Here is a 19,922-nt window from a genome sequence, read left to right on the forward strand (position 1 = left end):
GCTTACTTTGCAGATTGAGTCAGTTCATCAGAATATTACATACATACTTTTTTCAGTGATGCTTGCTCGCATCAGCTAACCAAAATCTGTGAGTTTGTTTTGGACGATATGTTGTAAAATTCACCAATTCACTGCTACTACTATTGATTGCAATACATACTGACTTTTGATTACATTTTTATGACTAAACATTAGGCAAACTTTTATGAATCCACAGACAAAATATAGTGATTTGCAAACAAATGCAAAACAACCCTTGTGGCTATCAAATGGGGAAAAGATATAAAATATAAATACCCCAAATTAGGAAGTGCAAAGACTCCTCAATGTCTTCACAATCATAAATATAGAACACTAAAAAGCACAACCTAAAAAGTACAAAGGGAGACCAATAGTGCAGACTAAAAAATAAAAACATAAAATAAAAGAATAACTAAAATGCACTCACAAACAAAGGTATAAATGGGCACGGTATAGTCAGTCTTCTTAAAATGCTTCTTCTCTTCTCAGTGTAGAGATGGATGAAAATAACAGTAGTAAAAGGGCTCTTCAAATCAAACTCGATGTCTTCCACCAAAGAAAGATATAACCATCAGGATATAGAGACACGAGAGATGGAGAGATCCACAATAAAAAAATATAAATAATCAAAAGCTTGCCACCCTACGCGTTTCGTCTCAATGACTTCATCAGGGGCTTGTGGCAACAATATACCGTATATTGTTGCCACAAGCCCCTGATGAAGTCATTGAGACGAAACGCATATAGGTGGCAAGCTTTTGATTATTTATATTTTTTTATTGTGGATCTCTCCATCTCTCGTGTCTCTATATCCTGATGGTTATATCTTTCTTTGGTGGAAGACATCGAGTTTGATTTGAAGAGCCCTTTTACTACTGTTATTTTCATCCATCTCTACACTGAGAAGAGAAGAAGCATTTTAAGAAGACTGACTATACCGTGCCCATTTATACCTTTGTTTGTGAGTGCATTTTAGTTATTCTTTTATTTTATGTTTTTATTTTTTAGTCTGCACTTTTGGTCTCCCTTTGTACTTTTTAGGTTGTGCTTTTTAGTGTTCTATATTTATGAATCCACAACTGCAAAGAAACAGTGACTCATTAAAAACAGAGTCAGAATGTGAGTCTTTCAGAATGAATAACTATCCAGAGACTATATGCAGTACTCAGAATCAGAATAAATTAAGGTACAGGCATTAAGAGATCTTACACTAAAAATGTAAAAAGTAAGTGGGGATAGTTGCTTACTCAGCATATTATTATAAGACAAGAATTACACAATAATAATAATAATCTAACTAGCAATACAAGTGTGCCCTAAATACACCTCCAAAGTGAGCAGCAGTTAACGTGTTGCCTTCCATTAATCTTTTATATAATAATAACGATGGCAATAATTTAGCAACATTGATCCAATATTTCCAAATCGCTAACCAAATCCTAAAATAACATTATACATGGTATACAAATCAATATCCAGACACATAAATATTAAAGAATGGCATTTTGTGACCAGTAGATGATGCTGTTGGATCGTAGATCACTAAAGATTGTGCGTTTTTTTTGATGGCTAATCTTTTCTGCAGTTGTCTGTGATTTTACATCCCAAAATTCTCAGTCAGTCATATAGATGTGCACTTCAGAAAGCTCTGCGATGTCAACTATCTCATTTGTAAATACAGAGAAAATATAATTAAAGGGATTTTACCAATAATATTTATTTACATATTTAGTTTATTATGTTGTAAGTACATAGACCTATTTATACTGCATTTGCAAGATCTGCACCAGATTTATTTGTGAATTAGATTTGCTGGTTTCTTACATATTGTTCTGTTTGTTAAAACATGGATTTGTAGTCAAAGGGGCAAGTTATAGCTATTTTCTGTTTTTAAATTATGCCGTGGGGGACTTCTGGTTATAACTGAGGTTGTTCAGTCCTGAGACAACTCAGAATGCAAAAATGTTAGCATTAATAAGGTTAAAACATCTTCTTTTTCATAATAGTTATATTGTAGTTTGATTAGTCTAACCCAACACTGAATTCTAAATGTGGTATTTACTGTATTTTGCTTGAGGATAAATAGCTATATCTGTTCATATTCTTCTGTGACTCAAATGCCTTGGTTGGTTACTGTATCCTGCTCTACCAGGATAAGAATACCAAAATATTATAAGCAGTATTAATAATATTACATATATAATTATCAGCCAAAAATATTATCAGGGTTTTCAAAATGCACCATAGTGAGAATTCAAAGCTAAAGGGATACTGTAGGCATCAAATCAACTTTAGCTTAATGATGCAATTTTAGTGTATAGGGCAGGGATAGGCAACCTTCGGCACTCCAGATGTTTTGGACTACATCCCCCATAATGCTCCGACACCCATAGTGCTGGCAAAGCATAATGGGAGGTGTAGTCCAAAACATCTGGAGTGCCGAAGGTTGCCTATGCCTGGTATAGGGCATACCTCGGACATCTCACTGCTCAATTCTCTGCCATTAATGAGTTAAATCACTTTTGTTTGACTTTTTGTGACTGAAATAGTCTGCATGAAAATAAATGGTTTCATTTTCAATCAGATGTAACTTACATTAAAAGTTGTTATCTCTGGCTCTGTAAATTAACCTTTAATAACCTACATGAGGCTCCTGCAGGGTGTAGCAAGCTATTAACAGAGCAGACGATTATACATTTTAAATTAAACAGAATTTGCAAGGGAAGTGTAAATATTAGATGACTCTTACAGGAAGTGTTTAGGAAGGCTGTGTAAGTCACATGCAGGGAGGTGTGTCGAGGGCTGCATAAACAAAAGTTGTTTTTTAAACTCCTAAATGGCAGATAATTGAGCAGTGAGACTGCAGGGACATGATCTATACACCAAAACTGACTTATTAAGCTAAAGTTGTTTTGGTGACTATAGTGCCCCTTTAATTTCGAATTTAAGGCCCAAATTGCTGAACTGGAAAAAAGTCAGTTATGCTTCCTCTTCGTCTAATTTGGCCTTAAGCTCAGTATTCACTGTAGAATTCACTTTGAATTCACCCCTTAGTAATTAATCCTACAGGTTTAGCCTACCTGTACTATCTGGCTTTTTAATCAAATTGCAATTTTTATTTTTTTTGACTAGATGGCAGGAGGAAATGCATTAAAAAAAAGGATATAAAGAGACATGTAGTGATCACACATTATCATTATTATTGTGTTTAACTTTGTGATGCATTGGTTCTTCCCAATATATTAATTCTTAAGTGAATTTTAGATGTGAGGATAATTGGCAGCAATTTTTCTTATGCTTTAGCACTGTTAGGCTATAAGTAAAAATAAAGCATGTCTCCCAACTATCCAGATTTCAGCAGGGCAGTCCAGCTTTTCGGGATATTAGGGAATTGTCTGAAAAATTGTAGGGTGATCACATCACTAGATGTGCTTACGCTACACTCAGGGCACTAGGGCCCTGCAGGAACTCTGCTTCTGCAGCCCTCAGTGGGCTGGCTGATTGATGGCCGGCAGCCTGTCCGGGAATGGGAGTCAGCCCCCTTAACTATTTCTATACCCCCTAACTATATAGAAATAGTTAAAGAGATACACCAGTGCTAAAATGTTATAAAACTAGTAGACTGGTTGAATAGAATTACAAATGCTCTTTTGATATAGTTTTTTTTATTATAAATGTATATGGGTTTTGTTTCTGTAACTGTGTTTATTAACAAACAGCCCACACACTTGCTCACACTGACACCTCGCTTGTCCTCACTTAAACTCCTCTGATTTCATTCACAGCTCAGTTATTACATTTCCCTTATTTATTTCTCATTATTTTCTGCCGTCTTGTTCCTTTCCACCTCCCACCTCAACTTCTTTTCTGGTGTTTGCATTTACATCGTATCCAGACACATTGCCCCTTTCTAGAATATCTGACACATGGTTAACTTTTCTCCGATACCAGTCTCTGTCTCTTTAACCACTGGTTTTATTAATCTCTCTATTGCCATATAAGGTATTTCCCTGTCTTTTTAAATTTAATTTCCGTCTGATTGCTTTCCTTCGAACATGCCTCTTTCAGCTGCTCCTCTGTCTCTTATTATCTCATCACTCACTCGCGGTATGCATTATTGATTCTGTATATGGAGCTGATAGTTATAAAGATGCACAGGTCCCTGCATATTATCTTCAGATTACTCATCTGTTATGTCTGCATAAAATAATTCTCCCTACAGAAATTTTCAGAGCCACATGACTTTTAACCATCTTTTATCTGAGCCTTGGTCGATATTTCAAGCTAAATGAACATCTTAAGTCAATTTTTAAACTTAACTGACTTGGAAAATTCCTCCGATTTGTCTAATTTGACCTAGAATAGGACATTTCATGGTCAATATATGATAATTCCCAGTTAGTGAACAACCACAAATGTATCTTTTATGTTTGGCAAACAATGACTTATTTAAAAAGATGATACTACCCAGGATTGCTTTCATTCTGTTTTTTAGGGTTTTAGATAAAAAGTGTTTTTTTATCATGTACAATTATAAATAGCATATTTCAATCATTAAAAAATATTTCATAAACAGTCTTATTTTTTTATTGATACGGCTAGTAAAAAGAATAAGATATCCAAGAGATTACTTCTTGGGACCTATACACCAGTGTAGGCACTCCAGTAGTGTCCAAAGGGCTTAACCCTACTAATAACAACACAGGAAAGATTCACCTAAACCACAATAAAGTGGACGAGGTAAAAACTGGAAAAATATAATCCGTATCCTGAGATAAATGGGATCACAGTCCACTCTGCATGCACCAATACATACACAAACCACATATATCTCCAGTGCAAGTGAAATATACTAGCCGTGTAAGGCAACTCCTCTACCTAGTATAGATAATGGATAACCATTGGATTATCCAGACAGGTGCTTAAAATATTAATATACCAGCTTTATTAATTAGGCTTATTTGTAGCACTTTTGATAACCCTTTGTAGGTAAATATTTTTACCTATATTTTACCAGCTCCTGTCAGCTCCCTTCTCCTCCGCGCCGGTCCGGTCAGCTCCCCTGTCAGCTCACACTGTAAGTCTCGCAAGAGCCGCACTATGACCCCGCGGCTCTCGCGAGACTTACACTGGGAGCTGACAGGGGAGCTGACCGGACCGGCGCGGAGGAGGAGGGAGCTGACAGGAGCTGCAGGAGAGGTAAGTAAACGCTCTGCAGCCCCCACAGCCCCCAGTCTATATTATGGCAATGTAAGTTGCCATAATACAGACAGTGACTCGAGTATAAGCCGAGTTGGTTTTTTTCAGCACAAAAAATGTGCTGAAAAACTCGGCTTATACTCGAGTATATACGGTATATATATATATATATATATATATATACATATATACACTACAGCACCCCTCACACTGGCCCTTTTGTCCTCTGGTATCCCACTTTTGGAGACACCAGAGACAAGGTAAAAGCAAACACAGCGCAAACATGTTATTAAATTTGCTTGCATTGCGCAGAACAAATACAGGTCCTTTTTCTCATGCTAGAGCTCTTCAGCGGGGCTCTGCGCATTGAACCAACATGCTCACTTTGAGAGGGGGCGTGCTTGTCATTAGTGATGACAAAACACACCCTCTCTGGCCCTGCCCCCTCTCAGTGGGCCGCTGTGATTGAAAAATCCCCAGGCTAAATTCTTTTCCCAGTCTTGCCCTGGCAGACGCTGTATTGATTGTTGGTTCTAAAAGCAGCTTTTGACAGATATGACAAGAAAAAGGTCTGTCTGATCAAAGTTGACAAAACTGTGAAAAAAAGCATTTTGATCTTTAAACAATAATATTAAAATAACTGCTGTGTTAGCCAATAACCTAGATTGATACAGGAGAAGTATCTATTATTAACGTTAAAATGCAGTTATTTTAGAGAAAGTTTGAAATCCATCAATATTCTGACAACCGATACGTTCACGGATACATTCTGAAAGGTTGATTTACAGCAATGCCTTACTTAATAAAAATAATCTGGTTATATTACATTCCGGTTAGATAACATAGAACCACATTTTGGACACAAGCTGTGTTCCTATAATTGTGCTCCAAATCACAGGATGTTTATCTTCTTTCAAGAATCTCAGACTTTTTAATTTAATTTTCTGTGGTCGCACGAACGAAAAAAAAATGTTATTATTGTGTTGTCTGTGCAATTGGCACACTTTAAGCACTTACAGCATCACTGTGATGCAACAGTTACCATGGAGATCGGCTTCTTACGTAAAAGAATGAATTCTGCAGAGTTTGTCTGAATTGATAAATAGGAGATGCTTTTGTAAGCAGCTCTTTCAGAGAAACACCGGAAGTACCAAAAGGGGGAAGTACATATTTGGCATTTGAGTACCTGTGACCGAGCATACCAACCACTAATCCATAGCTTAGTCACAGAGAGAGGAATATATATATGAAAGGGATTCATTCTGTTGCTAGGGCAACCCACAGACTCTTCTGTCTGTGAAGCACATTAGTTGCTAGTTACATACATGAATGCTATTAATGGGAATGTTCAATGAATGTGAACTGCAGGATGAAGACCTACTATTGTAAACATTACAAGCATAACATGCTTACTCCGTCTTTTGTTAGAATTGTATTTGTCTTTTGGTCCCTCTACATGCCCATTTGTGGCATTTTTCTCAGCTACACTCCTCTTTATCTTTTCTCAGCTACACTCCTCTTTATCTTTTCTCCGCTACACTCCTCTTTACCCTTTCTCACCTACACTCCTCTTTACATTTTCTCACCTACACTCCTCTTTATCTTTTCTCAGCTACACTCCTCTTTACCCTTTCTCACCTACACTCCTCTTTATCTTTTCTCAGCTACACTCCTCTTTACCTTTTCTCCGCTACACTCCTCTTTACCTTTTCTCACCTACACTCCTCTTTATCTTTTCTCAGCTACACTCCTCTTTACCTTTTCTCACCTACACTCCTCTTTATCTTTTCTCAGCTACACTCCTCTTTATCTTTTCTCCGCTACACTCCTCTTTACCCTTTCTCACCTACACTACTCTTTACCCTTTCTCGCCTACACTACTCTTTACCTTTTCTCCGCTACACTCCTCTTTACCTTTTCTCACCTACACTCCTCTTTACCCTTTCTCACCTACACTCCTCTTTATCTTTTCTCAGCTACACTCCTCTTTACCTTTTCTCCGCTACACTCCTCTTTACCTTTTCTCACCTACACTCCTCTTTATCTTTTCTCAGCTACGCTCCTCTTTACCTTTTCTCACCTACACTCCTCTTTAACTTTTCTCAGCTACACTCCTCTTTAACTTTTCTCCACTACGCTCCTCTTTACCTTTTCTCACCTACACTCCTCTTTAACCTCTTTTGACAAATTTACGCACATCATGTCCTCCATATTCAGAGTCAGGTTCGGGTTAGGTGGTACATTATAGAGTGTTGATGTGCATTTATAAAAATTAGTATTTTAAAAGAAGAACCAGGTATTTATGCAAACTAAATGCATTTAAAGTGATTTAGACAAAGATTATGATGTACTTTATTGCTGTGGCTCTCTATGATTCTTTGATACACACTGCACAACAGAGACGCTCATGATCTGTTTGCTTGTTTGTCCAACTAAAGCAACAAACTGACTGAGGACATGTGCTTTATTACTTTCATGCTAAACTATTTAAAGTGAGAACAAAATACTTAGACCCTCATATTGATCTTTTTGGATGGTAATTTGAGAGTCTACTAATCACATTTCATGATTTTCTAGAGAGACACCACATGGAAAAAAAAGGGATGGAGGAATATCATTCTCAGAGATGTAATCTTTAAACATCGACAAAGATGTAACAACAAGTAGAAGTTGTTGGGGGATGTGTTATTTGTAGCAGTGATGTTAGCTTTTTGGTCTGGACTCAGCATTAGGTCCAATCCTGTCTTTTTCTAAGATTGAGGCACACTACAGAGATTCTTTGCAGACTGTAAAGGCAGTCTGCAAAGATATTTATTGTACACATTTATGGTGTAACTTCCCTTACTCTATGTTAAAACTTTGGTTTTACATTCTTGTAACATTTTATTTCTGAAAGCTAAAAACTAAAAATGTAACTGTGCTGCTTGCAAACCTCTATAAGCATTTGGCCATTTTAATTTTTGCATCACAAAAAAATTATATTTCTGCTGTGTCTGAAATATTACAAGATAAGGGATGCCACATGTTTACAGATAAACCTTCTACACCTCAATACTTATTTTAAGGATTAACTAATGGGTGAAAAATGCAATTTGTACATAATTTTAACATAATAGGACTTTATGTGTGACTTAGCATAACTTGGCTGTGACTGTAGATCATTAAAGTCTAATGGGATCTCCATATGTCTGGACTGTAAGCTCTGTGGGACAAATACTGACCATATCTGAAATTATTTTATTTAAAAGGCTGAATAAACTGTCAAAGCTATTAAATCATCATTGTATTTGTTTTTTTCTGTAGTTTTTATCCCAGTTCAATGTGAATTACCTTATGCAAATTAAAGGAGTACGCTTGGCACCAAAAAACATTGTCAAAATTAAGTTGTTATGGTGCCAGGAGGTCCCTGGCACTGGCTGAATGGTTGCCAGGGTCTGTTTTTAAGCCAGTTATATGGATGGGGAGCCACTAATTGGCTGAGAGTATCAGTTAATCGCTCTTAGACAATCAGCTGTGCCCCTGCCCAATGCTGCCAAAGCCTTCCTGTTTCGAGAATTTCACCAAGTGGAAGGACAGAGGGGCAGAGAGATCTGGCGCTGGAGAACAGACTTTGGGTCTAACAGTTTAATCCATAAAGGTGAGCCAGGCAGGGCTGACAAAGCACAATGTCTGGGCCCGCCCACGAGTCCGCCCACGGGACTCTTACCTAGTCCGCTGTCAATGATGCACGACTGAATGTGGTGTGTATAGTGGAAGTGAATTAGAATGTGTGTAATGGATGTAGTGTTTGTGTGTATTAGATACTGTTTGTGCAGTGAATGCAGAGTGTGTGTTTGTGTAGCGGATGCAGTGTGTATAGTGAACGCAGAGTGTGTTTGAGTAGTGGATGTAGTGTGTCTACAGTGATGTAGTGTGTGTTTCTGTAGTGGATGTAGTATTTGTGTGTACTAGATGCAATGTGTTTAGTGGGTGCAGTGTCTGTAGTGGATGTAGTAGTTTGTGTATTAGACGCAGTGTCTCTGTATAGTGAATGCAGAGTGTTTGAATGTGTGGTGGTTGTAGTGTACTGTGAATACAGGATGTTTGTGTAGTGGATGCTGTGTGTATAGTTGTGTGTATAGTTAATGCAGAGTGTATGTCAGTGTAGTGGATGCATTGTGTCAGTGTAGTGAATGCAGTGTGTTAGTGTAGTGAATGCAGAGTGTGTTAGTGTAGTGAATGCAGAGTGTGTGTCAGTGTAGTGGATGCAGTGTATTAGTGTAGTGAATGCAGTGTGTGTTAGTGTAGTGAATGCAGTGTGATAGTGTAGTGAATGCAGAGTGTGTCAGTGTAGTGAATGCAGAGTGTGTCAGTGTAGTAAATGCAGTGTGTGTTAGTGTAGTGAATGCAGTCTGTTAGTGTAGTGAATGCAGTGTGTTAGTGTAGTGATGCAGAGTGTGTTAGTGTAGTGAATGCACAGTGTGTGTTAGTATAGTAAATGCAGAGTGTGTGTTAGTGTAGTGAATGCAGAGTGTGTGTTAGTGTAGTGAATGCAGTGTGTTAGTGTAGTGAATGCAGAGTGTGTGTCAGTGTAGTGGATGCAGTCTATTAGTGTAGTGAATGCAGAGTGTGTGTTAGTGTAGTGAATGCAGAGTGTGTTAGTGTAGTGAATGCAGTGTGTGTGTGTGTGTGTGTTTACTAGTGTATGCATGTTGTGTAAACTGAGCATTCCCCCCCACATAAAATGTAATAACTGTTATTCCCCCATCCCTGCTTCTTACCTGGTTCAGGGAGGGGGGAGATTCCATCCCTGGTGGTCCGGTGGCATGGTGGGGCCCCCCGGCTCCCTATACTTGCAGAGTGGGCCCAGCAGACTGCAGCAGTATGTTACAGCTCTTCCCTCTCTCTAACTCTCGTGAGCGTGATGTGCGTGCCGCGCGGAGCGTTTCCATGGTAACCCGTGGCAACGCTCTGACGGCGGCGGGTCTCGCGGGAGTTAGAGAGAGGGAAGAGCTGTAATGTACAGCTGCAGTCTGCTGGGCCCACTCTGCAAGTACAGGGAGCCGGGGCCCGCGGTTGCACATATATATAGCGATCATCGCTTTATATATGTGCAGAGAGGGTATGTGGGGCCCAGGACTGCCAAAGCAGTTCGGGCCCCCCAGGACTGCCGGGCCCGTGACAACAGTCATGGTTGTCACCCCCTGATGGTGGCCCTGGAGCCAGGGTCCTCATGACACAATAACAACTTTATTTCAATTAAGTTGTTACAGTGCCCAAAGCGTTCCTTTAAGAAACATTTAATTTGTCCTGTCATTGGAGAGAAAGACTATTTTCTGATTACTTATAAATGTTCTGACCATGGGTGATCAGTGTAAACAATACGCCATACCAGGGGCATACTGCACAATGTGACAATTTTGATTCTTGGCAAAATCCTCATCTACTGGATGCAAATTCAGTCTGCAGCTGGTACCTTACGTAGCTCCAATTGCCAAAATTAGATTTGTCATTTTCAACCCATCGGCTTTAGAAATATTGATGTGACTGACACGTTAAAGTACTAATGGATTATACTATGTTTCCTTCCTGCACATTTTCTATTCTTTAACATTTTGAAACAGATGGTTCGTTAAAATCCTACCTTCAGGTCTCTCGAGTGGAACCACTGTTGATTTCATTACGTGTGATGTTTTATTCAGCTTGTGGTGTAAGAAATGGGTTTGATTTTTTACAGAATGGGAGCTCATGGTAAAATGTGACCTTTCTTTACAGGTGATGTGCCTTCAGGATTTCTTTGGCGACGATGACATTTTTATTGCCTGTGGACCCGAGAAGTTCCGTTACCAAGACGATTTCTTGCTGGACGAGAGCGGTAAGAGAGTGTTAAAATAAGTTCCTAATCTTGAGTGAGGATCTGGAAATGTTACAACACTTGCAACGTCTGTCCAAGTTTATGTCAGCCAAGCCTTTACAAATCTGTATCAGGGTCCAAGATCAGCAAGCGTTAGCTAAGGCAAATTATTTCCATTACCAAATTAAAACCAGATGAAATTACGATAGAAGTTGAAAAAACATCAGCTTTGTCCTTATATGCCTATACGTTATACCCTCAAAGTCGGGCTAAAACAAACTATTTTTCAGAAACCAACATTACTATTGAATTTTAACATGCATGTTCTCCCTAGAGGATTGGTGATGTTGTTTAAAGAATTATATTGAATTAGATTTCCATTATGAAGTGTCAACAGATGTTTTGTTGGGTTTCATTACCAGTTGGCTTTGATCCATTTTTTGCTAAAATATTTGGCAAACAGGTCAGTTCCCACTGATACACAGTATTGACTGCCCAAGCTTCTATTCTTACATTTACATGATTGGGTGACAGTGCCACAGCACACATTCCACTGATTATATAGTCAACTGCATCTATGTTAATACATTTTTACGTCCTGTAGATTATAGGATTTTAAGATAGCATTAAAGTAACACTGTAACGTTAGGAATACAAAACTGTTCTAAAGTTGAAAAGGTTAAAAATGTACACTTTCCAGTGCCAAGGTCCCTTGGTGCTGGCTCTGTCTACACCACCTCTGACATCAGCAATGGATGAAACCTAATGCAAATGCGTGCCGATCGCCAACATTGAACCAGTTGCTTTCCTATGGGGATTCGCAAAGCGATGGACATCCTCATGCAAAGCGTGACTGCCTGCATAACAATGCATTAACATGAAATGGTCATGCAAATTACATGTTGGCCCTAAATAGAGCATAACATATCCTCTTTATTGATTGCACTAGTGAAATGTTTTAATGTTCTTTAAAAATTCAGCTTATTCTGTAAAATATTGACATGCTTAACAACTGTGCATGTGAAATGACACGGATGTGAAATGATTGCCACATTTTAATCCCCCTCCACCCATTTGAAAATGGTTTGACAAAATCCAGAGGAAATGCATCCGTAGACTTTTCAACCCTAACCATTACACGTGTCAGTGGCTATGGGGCTTGACGTGTATCCTTAATTGCCAAACAATATTTGTACTAACAGCCACCTCAAAAAGCCCCCAACTCTGCAAACCACCTGTACAACAGGATGCAATGTCAACCCCTTAAATCACACATTATTGCAAAGTAGACATCATATTTACATATTTTATAGAATTAATTTGCATTAAATTCTATTTTACCTTTAGTGACCTGCTCATGGGACAATGTTGTCATCTGTGTCAATAGTGGAACAAGATGTTCCCAAACTTTTCCTCACATGCAGACCTGGTATTTTTTTTAAATAGCTCCCACCAACCTTTTCCCATTTCCCATTTCCAGCTATTTTGCACTTTTTTGTCTTCCACCCAGTTCTAAAACCTCCTGGTACTGTACCCTATGTCAAAATGATGCCAAGCTTTAATCTTTCCAGTCCAATTTCCCTATTCCAGTCCTTTAACTTTATTTCACTCTTTCCCTTCACCCTCTTGTGTCCCTCTCCCACTTCTTATAAAACCCTTTCTGTCCTCTCATCATCTACTTAAAACGTGTATATCTCTTGCTAAGCCCTACTACCCATTATTCTAATAGTATGGCTGTCAGGAATGCACTGAAGCTGTATTGTGGTGCTTTGATTAGCTGCCATATAGTATAAGATGGTAAAAGCAGAAGCTGAAAAAGTTAATCTGGGCATCTTTAGCCCCGAAAGCCATACAATGCCAGTGCCCACACCGTTTCCCACAGCTCTCTTCATGACCATGCTTTTTAATCATATTTTACAAACTCTCTCAAACAGTGTTCATTTTGTCAACTAACAATTCTAGTCCGATTTTAGCCAACTAAAATTTTTGAATGTTAGTCAACTAAAACTAGACGAATACTAGACTAAAACTAAAACAAATCAGATGACTAAAATACGACTAAAACTAAAATGGCATTTTAGTCAAAAGACTATGACTAAAACTAAATTAAAATTTGCCACCTAACTTAACACTGCACAGAGAGGCTGTAGAAGGGGTAAAATAAACAGACCAGGGCTTGGGAGAGAGACACCTAGAGTGGTTTGGGGGACACAAAGAGACACAGAGGGGGCTTGGGAAGGGGGAAAAGAGACAGATAGAGGCTTCAACTAAACCCATTAGATTTTAGTTGTGTCCACTAAAATATTCTGAAGATTTAGTCGACTAAAACCAGACTAAAACTGTAACAATTCATAGGACTAAAATACGACTAAAACTAAATTGAAATTTGCCGCCAAAATTGACACTGCTCTTAAACTCCCTTTCACATTTCCGGATATTAATTGCTTGAAAAATAGTAATGATCACTAAGGCATATCCATGATGATCTAGTTGACAAGGAGCAAAATATATAATCTTTTACAGTCATAAAGCTATATATACCTTCTCAATCATGCTGGCTGACCTGCTGATTTGTTATATCCTAGAACAGGGGTAGGCAACCTTTTAGCAGCACTGTGCCGATATAGGATTGTGATGTCCCGTAGCGTGCCGATCCTATTTTTTTAAATTGAGGTGTGTATGCTGCTGTATTCTGCTTGTGTTATTTTTACTGTAATTGCTTTGTATCGTTGTATTTGTGCGTATATGAGCTATTATATTGTATATGGGCACAGGGCCGCCATCAGGGGGTGACAACCATGACGGTTGTCACGGGCCCGGGGCCATGGGGGGCCCGGACTGCTCTGGCAGTCCTGGGCCCCACTTTCTTTCTCTGCACACATAGATAGCGAATATCGCTATCTATGTGTGCAGCCGCGGGCCCCCGGCTCCCTGTTACCGCAGAGGGGGCCCAGGCAGCACACAGCCTCTTCTCTTCTAATAACTCTCGTGAGACCCGGTTGCCAGGGCAACGCTCCGTGGGTCTCGCGAGAGTTATTGGAAGAGAGGAGAGAAGAGAAAAAGCTGTGTGCTGCCTGGGCCCCCTCTGCGGTAACAGGGAGCCAGGGCTCCCCCACCGGACCACCAGGGCTGGAATCTCCCCCCTCCCTGGACCCAGGTAAACAGGGAGGGGGAGAAACATTTAATTAAATTAAAAAAAGAAAAAGAAAACATTTATGTTAAAAATGCCCCTTCCTCTTCCTCTTCCTCCCCCTCCCTCTCCCCCTCCCCCTCCCCACCAGATTGCACATTTACACACACACACACTACATACACTGATACAACACACATACATACACTGACACAACACACACACACTACATACACTGACACAACACACACACACACTACATACACTAACACAACACACACACACTGCATACACTGACACAACACACTCACACTACATACACTGACAACACACTCACACTACATACACTGACAACACACACACACTACATACACTGACAACACACACACTACATACACTGACACAACACACACTACATACACTGACACAACACACACACTACATACACTGACACAACACACACACACACACACACACGCTGCATTCACTAATACAACATACACTACACACTAACACACTCACTGCATCCACTATACTGACACACACTCTGCATTCCCTACACTAACACACACTCTGCATCCGCTACACACTAACACGCTCTCTGCATTCACTACACATTAACACTCTGCATTCACTACACATTAACACTCTGCATTCACTACACATTAACACTCTGCATTCACTACACATTAACACACTCTGCATTCACTACACATTAACACACACTCTGCATTCACTACACTAACACACACTCTGCATTCACTACACTAACACACTCTCTGCATTCACTACACATTAACACACACTCTGCATTCACTACAAATTTACACACACACTACATTCATTACAGTGACACACTCTGCATTCACTACACCCTAACACACACTCTGCATTTATTACACACTAACACACTCTCTGCATTCACTAAACTATGCACACACTCTGGATTCACTATACTGACACACACTCTGCATTCACTACACTAACATACACTCTGCATTAACTGTACATACAGCATCCACTACACAAACATCCTGTATTCACAGTACACACACTACATCCACCATACATTGAAACACTCTGCATTCACTATACACAGACACTGTGTCTAATACACACACTACATCCACTACAGACACTGCATCCACTAAACACATTTCATCTAGTAAATACAAACACTACATCCACTACACAAACACACACATCACTGTACACACACTACATCCACTACTCAAGCATTCTCTGCATTCACTACACATTAACACTCTGCATTCACTACACATTAACACTCTGCATCTGCTACACTAACACACACTCTGCATCCGCTACACACTAACACACACTCTGCATCCGCTACACACTAACACACACACTCTGCATTCACTACACAATTACACACACTCTGCATTCACTACACATTTACACACACTGCATTCACTACACATTTACACACACTCTGCATTCACTGCACTAACACACACACTACATTCATTACAGTGACACACTCTGCATTCACTACACCCTAACACACACTCTGCATTTATTACACACTAACACACTCTCTGCATTCACTAAACTATGCACACACTCTGGATTCACTATACTGACACACACTCTGCATTCACTACACTAACATACACTCTGCATTAACTGTACATACAGCATCCACTACACAAACATCCTGTATTCACAGTACACACACTACATCCACCATACATTGAAACACTCTGCATTCACTATACACAGACACTGTGTCTAATACACACACTACATCCACTACAGACACTGCATCCACTAAACACATTTCATCTAGTAAATACAAACACTACATCCACTACACAAACACACACATCACTGTACACACACTACATCCACTACTCAAGCATTCTCTGCATTCACTACACATTAACACTCTGCATTCACTACACATTAACACTCTGCATCTGCTACACTAACACACACTCTGCATCCGCTACACACTAACACACACTCTGCATCCGCTACACACTAACACACACACTCTGCATTCACTACACAATTACACACACTCTGCATTCACTACACATTTACACACACTGCATTCACTACACATTTACACACACTCTGCATTCACTGCACTAACACACACACTACATTCATTACACTGACACACTCTGCATTCACTACACACTAACACACACTCTGCATTAATTACACACTAACACACACTCTGCATTCACTAAACTATGCACACACTCTGGATTCACTAAACTATGCACACACTCTGGATTCACTATACTGACACACCCCCTGCATTAACTGTACACACAGCATCCACTACACAAACATCCTGTATTCACAGTACACACACTACATCCACCACAAATTGAAACACTCTGCATTCACTATACACAAACACTGCCTCTAATACACACACTACATCCACTACAGACACTGCATCCACTAAACACATTTCATCTAGTACAAACACTACATCCACTACACACACACTACATCACTGTACACACACTACATCCACTACTCAAACACACTCTGCATTCAGTATACACACTCTGCATTCACTGCAAAAACACAAACACTACATCCATTACACACATTCTAATTGACTTCCACTATACACACCACATTCAGTCCTGCATCATTGTGAGCGGGCCTGGGGGGGGCGGGGGGGGGGGCAGACCTTGTGCTTTGTCAGGGGCCCCAAAATTTCTGATGGCAGCCCTGTATGTGCATTAGTAGTTTATGGTATCGTGTATGATACATATGAATGTGGGATGTGTATGAGGGCTGCTTGTGGAATTGTGTGTGGATGGATATGTCACATAGTGTTTTTTGTAGTGTGTGGGGGCTGTTTGGGGTATTGCATGTGAGAGGCTGCATGTGGATTGTGTGCATGTATGTGGATTGTTAGTGGTGTTGCGTTAGTGGGGATTGTGTGTATGTTTGTGTGTGGGCTGTTTGTATTATTTGTATGAGGGGAGGCTTATTCTGCAGGTCTGTGTATATCTAGCAGTGTGAGTGGCTTCCCTGGGTTCCAGTGGAGACCAGGCTGGCCAGGTACAGGTCAAGGACAGGAGCTGCAACAGCAGCTGCAGGCTGCTCTACTACAGTGTGGATTCCCATTCACAAGTGCTGGGAGGAACTGATCTGAGGTCACTTCCTCTACGTTCTGCAATGCATAAATTGAGGATTTTCCTTCACCACCTTTTCGTATTAGCAGATATCTGAAGTATCACTGAGACGCCTGATAGGCCAGAGCCTGTTTGGCTCTAGCAGCCTTGAGTGCCGTGGAAAGACACCTTGAGTGCCGTGCACGGCACTAGTGCCGTAGGTTGCCTACCCCTGTCCTAGAAGGAGTATTTCTGGGCTGCCACATTCTGTAAAGGCATGGAAGGGAAGCTAAATGTTCTCATTCATTTCTTCACTGATAGAGATGACGCAGGTCAAACCCTACGTACGAGTATACCACACAAGTGAGTCTTAGGGAGCGAAAGGCAAGGCACCAACAGTGCAGCTCATTTAAAAGCATAAGTCTTGTTTACTTGATTTGAGCGGCCACCGCAGGAAACAAAGCAGATATCCTCTATCTCCAGTGGTGGCCCAGGCTTAAGTTCTGTTAGGATCTACTTTTACCGGTAGATACTTTTGTACATAAATTATCATCATAGTCCAGTGCCCGAAGGCTGTTGTAATATTTTTAGGCTTTTGATGAACAATTATAATTGTAATGGTTTTTACTAAGCTGTTATTAGAAAAAAGTTGTGTATTTAAAGATAAAAGTTCCTAGTAAAGCTTTGTGATCTCATTACAGTAGCACACTGGTTCATGGAATCTGCCTGCCAAATGTGCCCTAGCTATCTTTAAATTGATGTCACATACTTAGTTGCACCACCCATCCAGTCTGTCCCTAGACCAGCTACGACATGTCTTCACCTGGAACAGGAACTGAAAAGGAACAATAACTGCTCATCAACCGTTCGGGCTAGCAGATCCACCATTTGTTTTCATGGGCATGTACCTTCAGTAGAGTGCACCTGAAAAATGTCTGCCCTGTGGTACGTTCTCCAGAAGGATATCGGTTAATTAATCACAACAGCTGTACAGCTTTTGAATGATTAATTAATTGATGGATTTAATTAATTTGACTCCATTAGCCCTTGGATTCTGAATACTGACATATAATAGTTTATATGCATCACTGCATAATACGCATGTAATGTCAGTCTAGAAGAATGTGGTGGATCTTGTTGCCCTGCCCAACATATACCAGATCTACTCTATACTTGAGGTATGCTCAATTAATTGTACAGCTATGCACACATATGCATGTGTCTTTTAAATTGGCATAGTTTTTTTCAAATTAGGTTTCTTTGTTAGAGGCACACCTCAGTTGCACCCCCCTCAAAAAAATGTGGTGCAAAACTTCTAAATCCCTTTTGTTAAGAAAATAACATGCACATACTGACATTCATGTACACATACACATTCACACACATAAACATTCATACACATAAACATTCATACACATACACATTCATACACATTTATACAATCTCATCCCTGCAGACCACTTGGGTGGTGCTGGGATCAGTCTTAATGCACTGATTTCCTAGCTCCCTGTTGCTCTGTACCGTTGCCTGGGCAGGGATGATATCATCGTATCCAAGTTCCAGCAATATTACAGGGTAAATGAGGGAGCTGGGTAATAAGTGCAGGGTGATCCCAGCAGCCATCTTGGCGCCCGCATCGTAGGTAATGATAGTGTCACCTCGACATAGCTGGCACCTGCCACATAAAAGCCACTTCGAGCAGAGTACCAACAGCAGATGCCTTCTCTGGCAGTAGTGGGTGCACTGTGCACCCCCCTGTCACCAGGCAGACCGCCCCTCCACTCACCTTAGTACTCCATTGCTCTGTGCATGCATCATAGAAATTAGGTTATTTACTAAGCTATGGATTGTCAGAAATTTCAATAAAAGGAACCTAAATTTGCAATTCGCTGGTGATTTCCCAACAATTCCCAATTTAGTAAATAACCATTAGGGTTACTCACTAAACTGAGAATTGAACAGGAGATTTCACAGCTCATTACACACCGTGTCAATCTTTATTTCTATGAACTCAGTTTAGATTTATTGTCCATTCTGGGTTAATATACTCTACTGCTGAGCAGGACGCCTTTCCACTCGGTCCACAGACACCTAGCCTAATGGTGTCTATAACTAGAGTTTAACAGGAGGCAGATATTATCCTTCTGCTGCACTAATTGGCAATCTGACTTTCACATACTGCAGGGAGCTGACAGCCCTATACCCCAGCATCTCAGCACTCAGACCTTGCAGAGCTCATCTTTGTCACTCACGTCTAAATCACTCATCTCCGATCTCCGCTGCCAGGGAAGCCTGGAGCTTACTTAAGGGAACAGTGTCTCAAGACTGGTATAGACAACATTGTAACTTTGGTGGTTGGCTAGAAGTAATAGGTTCTGCTTGTTGATCTTTGAACTTCTTCAAGAAAAAAGCATATCCCCATTAAGAAATCATTAAAATACAGTCCCTTTAACCCCTTAAGGACACATGACGTGTGTGACACGTCATGATTCCTTTTTATTCCAGAAGTTTGGTCCTTAAGGGGTTAAAATGGTGATGGTGACGATGGTGCCGTGTGTCTAATTGTGAACTACTTACAGGGTTATTTACTGAAGAGAGAATTCAAAGTGAATTTAAAGTAAATTCCAAT

General features: G+C 40.1%; 1 protein-coding gene across 4 annotated transcripts in view; it reads left to right on the top strand.

Moving 5' to 3' along the window:
* The window catches only part of DCLK1 (doublecortin like kinase 1), a 398,808-nt gene that overhangs the window by 146,806 nt on the left and 232,080 nt on the right, over nucleotides 1-19,922 (top strand). For all 4 annotated transcript variants that reach the window (XM_063429156.1, XM_063429163.1, XM_063429171.1 and 1 more), the window contains exon 4: nucleotides 10,975-11,074. In XM_063429156.1, coding sequence (XP_063285226.1) covers nucleotides 10,975-11,074 — 100 coding nt within the window. The remainder of the gene's footprint in view (nucleotides 1-10,974; nucleotides 11,075-19,922) is intronic.

This window comes from Pelobates fuscus, chromosome 1, assembly GCF_036172605.1.
Source record: "Pelobates fuscus isolate aPelFus1 chromosome 1, aPelFus1.pri, whole genome shotgun sequence".
In the NCBI taxonomy this organism is placed as follows: Eukaryota; Metazoa; Chordata; class Amphibia; order Anura; family Pelobatidae; genus Pelobates; species Pelobates fuscus.